General features: G+C 42.3%; 1 protein-coding gene across 1 annotated transcript in view; it reads right to left on the bottom strand.

The window, feature by feature from the left end:
- Nucleotides 1–275: 275 nt before the first annotated feature.
- Nucleotides 276–9,302, bottom strand: part of LOC126198757 (myrosinase 1-like) — a 125,245-nt gene continuing 116,218 nt past the window's right edge. Inside the window, exon 11 of the mRNA XM_049935313.1 lies at nucleotides 276–586. Coding sequence (XP_049791270.1) covers nucleotides 454–586 — 133 coding nt within the window. The 3' untranslated portion in view covers nucleotides 276–453. The remainder of the gene's footprint in view (nucleotides 587–9,302) is intronic.

The following is a 9,302-nucleotide window of genomic DNA, read 5'->3' as shown; positions in this document are numbered from 1 at the left end:
GTCTACTGATCGAAGAGCGGCTTGATTGTACCGCAGTCAGCCTACAAAGGGAGAAGGTGGATGAAATCACAGTAACAATTGCAACGATCGTCACCATTGTTACTGTTATTACTACGTAGCATCGCTTGAATGTATCAAGTAGAAGAATCGTCGAGAACTATACCTTCCTTGTTGTATGTAAAACGCAGGCTGAACTAACTGACCTGGTAGGATCAAAATTCAATACAAAATAACTGCAGTAAGAACAAAAACATCTCCTTTTTCCATTAAGCGCGTTATCGGGAAAAAACCTTATGAGTTTATTATTGTACAGTAACAATCCACATGAAACAGCGACATGATATGTACAAAGCAAGGTTTTCTTTAATAACAGTGTTGCAAGTTTATTGCTTAACAACTTTTATTGTGTGCAACCACCGACGTAATGCAATGCTGCTCTCTGTTTCACCATTCTCAGGCCGCTGTTGATTCAGCCTCTGGGAACTGGTGCGAGGCTACGATCTGCTTGTATAAGTCCGCAGAGCCCTTAGGCGTTCTCGGCCTGTCGTCGTCTTCGAAGTCGACGTAGTACAGCCCAAATCTCACTCTGTAAGACACATGATAGTATTAGTAATGGTTGTTTTCACTCATTTTACAGAAGATAAGTACAGAGAGTTACAGTAATTTTTTCATTACGTCTTCATGAACGACAAGATAATTTTTATTGTTCAAGAGTTGGTACGAAAAGAAAACTTGTAGTCAGAAATCATGAATTCAGTTGTAGTTGGTAAAAATGCAGTGTTATTCTGTCCTGAAAAGTTTGCATATGTTTATTAAATATACGGTCCATTTATGTCAACATAGTGGTGAGAGTAAATCGAAGAACGACGAAAGTTATGAGAAGTAGCGGGTATGAGAACAGCGTGAAACTTAACGACTGATGGACGCGAGGTATATGAAGCTAAGGAATTCTACTACCTAGGCAGCAAAATAACCGATAACGGACGGAGCAAGGAGGACATTAAAAGCAGTTAGCTTCGAGAAAAAGGGCATTCCTGATCAAGAGAAGTCTACTAGTATCAAACATAAGAAAGTGGTCCATTGATAGGAGGGGGTTGCCATCGATAGATCTATGTTACTTTGATGTAGCCTAATTCTCAAAATTCTCCGTTATCTGCCAAGATCTACGTAAGGTGCGTATCAGCTTATTTTCTGAACAATAATATTTTTGTGGGAAAAACGTGGTTCGGTTAGACTGAGTGTGGTTAATTACATCTGTCGCCCATCGATAGCGTACCCCTTTTATTGGTATAAAATTGAGAATATCTTCGCAATAGTGCTAACGTCGACGGTGTGTGCTCCGCGTCTCGTTTGGAAACCAACTTGTTCCACACACTCGCAGTAGTTGCTGTCGACGACAGTAATGCCTACTTTATTGTTGGTCCTCAAGCATGCATCCTGTAGTGCTCGATTCTGTCTCGGTTTCTTTTTGTATTGGTTATATGTTAACACTGATACACAGTTGAATGTAAATAAGTGAGGAGTTGACTGATATGCGCCTTGCCTGTGAGTTCATTGAATGCAGTGGGAGAGCGGTACTACGACCCTGTTCTCAGTTGTTTCCGCCGCAATGGCAATCACATCACAGTAGGTTTGCATCTATACATAGACCCCCACTAGTAACCAGATGCTTTCGTGTTACTACTTTTTGGTGAGTGCATGTACAAGCTTCTTCACGGCTGTGGAAGTACTTTCACAAAATGAAAAATAATTCTGGTAAGAAGACCGAATATATCATAAATACGTCATTACTCTGTAGCGAGCCACTGGAGAACACGGGTCATTTGTATCAAAATACTCAGAAAATGTCCTTGAATAACCTCTGAAATTTTGTTGGTGGTGTCTTGACTCATCCTGCATATTTATTACAGTAGGTCTTATATTTAACATGGAAACTATTGTTCAGAAACACACTGAGCTGACAAAACCGATGGGATGCTCCACAGTATAGTGTAGGACGTTCTTTTGCGCGGCGTAGTACAGCAGCTCGGCGTGGCATAGAGCCAACAAGTCACTGGAAGTCCCCTGAAGAAATTCTGGGCCATGCTGCCTCTACAGCCGACCGTGATTGTGAAATTATTGCCAGTGCAGGAACGGATCTCTCGATTACGTCTCATATATGTTGGATGGGATTCAAGCCGGGTGACCTGGGTGGCCAAATCATTCGCTCGACGTTCTTCGAACCAACCGCGAACAAATTGACTCGGTGATACGGCACATTGTTATCCATAGAAATCCCATAGTTTTTTTGGGAACATGAAGTTCATGAATGGCTGCAAATAATCTCCAAGTAGCCGAACATAACCATTTCCAGTCAATGATCTGTTCGGTTCGACCAGACGACCCAGTCCATTCCATATAAACAAATCCCGCATCATTATGCAGCCACCTCCAGCTTGCACAGTGTCGTATTGACATCTTGCATACATGGTTCCGTGGGGCAGTGCCATTCTCGAACGCTACCATCAGCTCTTGGCATCTGGAGTCGGTAATCACATGACCAGGTGACGGTTATCCAATCTTCTAGGGTCCAACCAATATGGTCATGAGCACAGGAGAGACGCTGCAAGTGATGTCATGCTGTTAGAAAAGGCACTCGCGCCGGTCGTCTATCGCCATAGCCCATTAACGCCAAATTTCGCCACACTATCCTAACGGATACGTTCATCGTACGTCCCACATTGACTTATGCGGTTATTTCACGCAGTGTTTCTTGTCTGTTAGCTCTACGCAAACGCTGCTTCTCTCGATCATTGAGTGAAGGCCGTCGGCCACTGCATTGACCGTGGTGAGGATTAAAGCCTGAAATGTGATATTCTCGGCACGCCTTGGCACCATGGATCTCGGAATACTGATTTCATTAACTGTGTCTGAAGTGGAATGTCTCATGCGTCTAACTCAAACTACGATTCCGATCAAAGCCTGTTAATTCCCGTCGTGAGGCCATATCACTTAGGAAACCGTTTTCACGTGAATCACCTGAGTACAAATGACCGCTCCGCCAATATACTGCCCTTTTTTACATTGTGTACGTGATACTATTGCCATCTGTATATGTTTATATCACTATCCCATGACTTTTATCACCTCGATGCAGTATAGACAGTAATAACTATAGAAGAAAAGTCCATTGACATGAGAGAACAGATATGCTTGTGAAATAGTGTAACGTGAAGAAGTGGTAAAATACCATTAATGAAGAGAAGAGAGAATAAAGGTGACAGAGGAAGGAGAGATAGAAGAATAATTAGAAGAAGGGAACGTTTATTTCACTATTTGACATAGAAAAATGGCCATCCATCTTGTGCCTTGAAATAAAAACTTCGTATCAGCTAGTGCCGGAGTCAGAATAAGGGTCAACTGTACGGAAATAAACCAGCGACGTTCTCTGGGACCAGCAACAGGGCCGCTGCCGAAGCGGCTGACGATGCTGCAGTGCGTCAGAGGGACCAGTCGTTTACGCAGCAGGGGAGGTTGTCTGGGGCACCAGCACGCTGGCCAAAGATTTGGCAGAATCAGAGGAGGAGGCTGCAGTACTGGGCCAAACACGCAATATCTACTTGGGCCAACGCCGCTGGTCACAGTGCCAGCGGATTATAAGTTGTGGACGGTGCCGGGGACTTCATCGTGTGCTAACCACACTAGTTTGTGCCAGAGTCCATTGTCAAGGAGTCACACGGGGCGCAGGCATCAGCAAGGAGTGGAAGAATACATCATCTTGTGCCAGCCGCAAATGCCACTGTCGTGGCGGTGGAGTCATGCTGTAGCGCCCCCTCCAGATATGTACTGGTGTAGATGCCCAAGGGGCTGGCTGCAGTTATCCGTGGAAGGTACCACAGGTATGGCGGAGTGATTCGTTGACGTCTACATGTGAGTAAGAGGGACTGGAACACTGAGCGTCGTGGAGCTGCAATTTTACAGCCACAGCTGTCTACACGGTCAATGCCTAAGCCGTACATGGAAGTCATCTACTTGTGGAGTGAATTATCTTTTCACAGTCTCCATAAGAAGACAGCAGCCCACAGGAATGGTGGAGAGTTTAGTTACTGTAGTGCTGCGCAGAGAGCCAGGTGTTGTGGTTTTGTGGCCAACATTTATTAGTGGTCATCTGATAGATTCTGCTAGACTAAATTATCTTGTAGTTAGTGCTGAGCGAGGTGAAGTCAGCTGGTAACTGTTGTGATGTTTTCAAACATGGCTAGGAATTAGAAATTGTGTAAAGTGAAATTCTGAATTGCACGGCGGTATCATCGTGCGTAAGAGCACGATTTTTTTTTTTTTTTTCATTTTAATTATTGTACTCGCACAGAGATTGTGACTCATTCACTGTATTGTACCAGATGTCTGCCCATCTCAAATCTGGCGCTGGTTTTATAGTCAGAGGAAGGTCCTTACCGCATCATCTACCGAGAATAGGCGGTATACACACGTCATGTGTAGGAGTGGCACATACACATAGCCCATGGGGTGCGTGAGTCTACCTGGGCCTGATTAGTGTATTGTTGTGTGGAAACAGTGGTCATGCTTTTGTTAAAAGAGGTAGTTCAGCTGCAGGTCACTATTCTACCTTGCTTTGATGACAGCAATTGGAACTTTGTATGGCAGTAACCAACATTCATACTGGAGATCATGAGATGGGCAGTATATAACCTTTGGTCATCACGAGGGCCCGTTAGAATTAATGCCTCCGAATTTGTTATTCTGTTCTCAATATTTTCAAATGTGTTTTAAACATTAAAATGGGATTAGCATCGTTGACTGTATATCATATAGAAATCAGTCAGGATGTACATGTACACAACCCCACTCACCGTCACTCACTTTCTCGCAAGGACGTTAAGGACATAGTGGAAAAACAGTTAGACCAAGGACTTAGCTATTCGTCCCTCTGGCTTACCCTATGCTGTCCCTGTTTTCTTAGTTCCAAAGCCAAATGGAGGCAAATGTCCTGTGGTCGAATTCCGTGAGTTAAAAAGATCGTCTCACATATGATCCCGCTCTCAGACTTTCACTGCTGTTTTGGTTGGTTTAGTGCCGCTCGCATTTTGCGACTTTGGATTTAAATCAAGTCTACAATCTGGTCCCACAAGCGGAGAATTCCAGAAAGCTGACAGCTTTTACTACTGACTAGAATTTAATTGAATTCGCCCACATACATTTCAGCCTGTCCACTGGAGCTGCAGTCCTGTTACAACTTATGGGTAAGATATTCTCTGACATTAAATTTTGTCTCTATATCATTTTCTTGACGATTTAGTTATATACAGTCATAAATAAGCAAGAATATTTTGAGAAATTGAGAGAGGTTCTGTGGTGATTGCGGGACGTGGTACTGGCAGTGAACCCAGATAAGTAATTTCTTGCCTATATAGTTTCACCGGGAGTAGTAACTGTGAACCCGGAAGGAGTTAAGGCTGTTTTGCTGGTTTCTAAGTCTAAGAATGTTAAGGCAGTGGCGAGGTTCGTCAGGATGGACGACTCCTTTAGGAAATTAATTTCTGAATTTGCTCATAAGGCTGCTCCACTGAATCTGCTGGGGGAAAACGGTCAAAAATTTGAGTGGAGAGAGTCCCAGGAAGCAGGTTTTATAGCGCTAATTGAACCTCTGAGTACAGCACATCTACTAGCATTACCTAACTGCAACAGGACTTCTATAGTGCAAACAGATGCATCCACGTAGGGGCAGATTCACTCCAGGCAGACCAGGAAAGGTGACAAGTTATTACTATTCCTCGGGGTTGCCCTAGCACTAACATTCGCTTTAGCCTTACCTATATGATTAAGATCCATATTATTTGGGTGACTCAATCACACCAACCATATGTTTACACACCTTGTACCCCAGCGTAAGTACTTAGTGTACGAGATGGAGGCACTACCAGTGTTGTTCAGATTAGAGATACTTAAGTATTACTTCGAACGTAGTGAATTTATAAGGAGCTGTCAAACGAAAACACAGCAGATAGAAAAAGTAAGCTGTTTATTATTTCAAAAGAAATCGCCACAACTGTTGGTACATTTATCCTTCAGGGCTCCCAAAATATGAAAATAACATGGGAAGAGATGGGAACTATATGAAGAATGTGTAAGGGCTTCCCAGGGAAACTTTTCAGGGAAACAAACTTGGTAACACCTGGGTGGGCATTTTGTTGGAAGATTGTGTCGACTACACCGCAGAAGTTTCGCAGGGATGGACTTACACTGCCTCATACAGTCCTAATCTCTTTCCATGTGCTTTCCATACTTTTGGAGCCCTAAAGAAAAAAATTCGTAGTTATCGATTTGCTTCAGACGAAGAGGTGAACACCTGGATACAGTCAAGATTCTGTAAGCAACCACGCAATTTATTTCATGAAGGCACTGACTGTCTTGTCTCACTGAGGGGTAAATGTGTTAATAGCCATGGCAATTACTTCTGAAGTAATAAATAGTTTACTTACTTTCGTTCCACCTATCTCGTTTTCATTTGACTGCCCCTTACATGTTGAAAACTGAAAACCAAGCATTAAGCTCTGATAACTGTTTCTTGATTGGTACCTGTTTGTAATGTCACTTGAGCCATGTAAGAAAATTATTTATGTATATGTTATAGTGGAAGTGGAAGACCAGGGAAGGTGAACCTTCAGCAGTGTATGTACACCATCGCTACAGTGATGAGTGAGAGCTCACCATAAAATGAAAAAAAAAAACATAAGTGAAGGTGAACCTGCACTCTACTCGGCTAGGGAAACTGTACAGCAACATATTATGCACTAGTGAAGGTGTACCACGGCTGCTCCCGGATAATTGGTGGTGCGTCCAACAATGCTACCACGCATCAGCATGAATGTAATTGTCGTCAGCTCGTTATTGTTATGTTATACAGCAGTGCAGTTATAGTTGGCAGTAGTGCAGTTACGGTTTACAGTAGTGCAGCTGCGGTTGATAGTAGTGCCGTTACAGTTCATATCAGGGCGGCTATGGTTGAATCCGTGAAGTTCTACGAACTTCTTAGAGTAGAACGGGGAAATCTCAGTTACAATTCTGTCTTCATGGACATAGAAAAGTGCGAGTCACTTCTCAACAAGGCTACATCACTAAAATCTGGACAATAGAGGGACGGCAACGACTACAAGATTCCCCTTTAAGAATAATCTCGGAGGAGGAAGTTCCAGCAAAGAAAACTGTTGCCCTGAGGACCGTTGAAACGTCTCAGCTGATGAGAAACGGCCAGGCATTCTTCTAATGCAACTACCACCAAAAATGTCAGACTCTGAGATGCTTTCGCAAAAACAAAAATGTGCTGTGCAGCTCAAAGTACGATGGTGCACGACCTTGCTGCAATAAATGAATTTTAGATAATATGACTATGCTTTCAAACTACAGGTGATAAATGTAATTTTCAAAGTACGACAGTTTTGTTATTACAGCCTTGGTTCACTTTCCTTACCTCTTGGCAGTGAAAGTATACATTCACTAGTGATAGTGCACTATCCCTAGTCAATGTTTATTGTTTGACAGAACTGTAATCAGTAATCCTCTTTCACTAAATGGGCCAGTGGGGGTGCACTGTCACCAGTGTTGGTATACTTTCCCTGAAACTTCGACTTCCCATATAACAAATATATGGATCTGTTTAGAATAAGTCTTTATTATTATTATCCTTTGTCCGTTTTAAATAAGGGGCACTCTTGGACAGAAAATTGTTTGTTTCTGATTTGAAATCCGGAAGATCTAAGAGGTTTCTGTGCAAAATGAAAAACAGAAAATCGTTGCACACTGATGGAATAAACACAGACCAAATTAAATTAGCATTTTCCACACTGAAAACCTGATTTCTTAGTTAAATTAACATATGCTGGAAAAACAAGGAAATTCCTTCCAACTGGACATTAGCTACAATAATAACTATTTACAAGAAAGGAGACAGAAGTAATTGCGAAAAGTAAAGTGTCATTTCTCTGCTAAACACTGAGTGTAGTAACACACAGACTAGCAGTGACTGTTGAAAATATTCAGCTACAAGGACAAACGGGCTTAGGATAGGTAGATCGTCCACAAGCAATACTTTGCTATTAGACAAATCATTGAGAAACACACAGTTCAAAAGAGAGAGAAAATTACTACTCAAAGACCGTGTGAAAGCTTTCAGTAAAGAAATAGAGAAAAGCTATGGCAGATAGTGAACAAAAGAGGAACACCTCTGCACCTGACAAAGGTAGCAGAAATCAAGTACCTGTGATCAGAAATCGCCCCTGAGAAACGTAAAACCTATAGTAGGACGAAACTGTAGTAAGACCACAGTTTTTCTCCGATTCTTCTTAGTATATATATTGATGACATGCTCAGGCAATGGATAAGTAAACCACGTTTTTAATTTTGAGAGACCAAGAGCCAAGTTCCAGCAAAATAACAGTAAACGGTCAGAATGAAGAAAAATTTCACTCGTTCAAATTCTTAGGTAATACTATCTCATTTATCACAGAAATGGACATGCGAAGGAAAGTAGAGTGATTTAATTACCTTAACGGAACAATTTACAGTATCCTCAGAACTAAAGTAAGGAAACAAGCTCTACTTAAATTCTACAAAACGAAGTCAGTACCAACCATAACAAAGGGAAGTGAGTCATGGACTGTAACAAAAAGGAATGAACAAAGAATACAAGTATCGGAGACGCTGGGCAACCACTATCCGACAGGAGGAGCAATGCTGACACCAGAGAAGAACAGAGAATGAAAAGGAACAGATTCAGGAGCACAGTAACAACTGAAGCTCTGGAAGGACTATGTGACAAGAATGAAAGACGACAGAATATCAAAAGTAGCGATGACTTATTACCTGGTAATATTTAGGAAGACCAAGGAAGAGGTGGAAAGATAAATATTCCAACCAAGAGAGCATAGGAGCTAAATGCCTAATACATACAGAAAGAAGCAGAAAAGTTGCCTGTCTACTATCCTCCACATTCAATGTACATCACGATTAAGCATATCGCTACACAACCGGACGTCTCTGTTGGTAGTGCTTACTCACTTGTCCATCATTTGGAGTACTCAATGGGGTGTACCCGCTGGGTTCCTCGCCGTGTAACAAAGGACTATAAAGACCAACGAACGGCCGTCTATGCGGAACTGCTTGCGCATTAGCAGACTGATCGTGACAATTTTTGTCGAGCATCGTCAAGGTGATGAAACATGGTTCATCACCTCGAACCGGAAACAAAACTGCAAACCATGGAGTGGTGCTACATTATCTCTCTCTGAAGATAATGTTCTAAGTCG

This window comes from Schistocerca nitens, chromosome 8 (genome assembly GCF_023898315.1).
Source record: "Schistocerca nitens isolate TAMUIC-IGC-003100 chromosome 8, iqSchNite1.1, whole genome shotgun sequence".
NCBI lineage: Eukaryota > Metazoa > Arthropoda > Insecta > Orthoptera > Acrididae > Schistocerca > Schistocerca nitens.
This window is presented reverse-complemented; position numbering and strand designations above follow the sequence as displayed.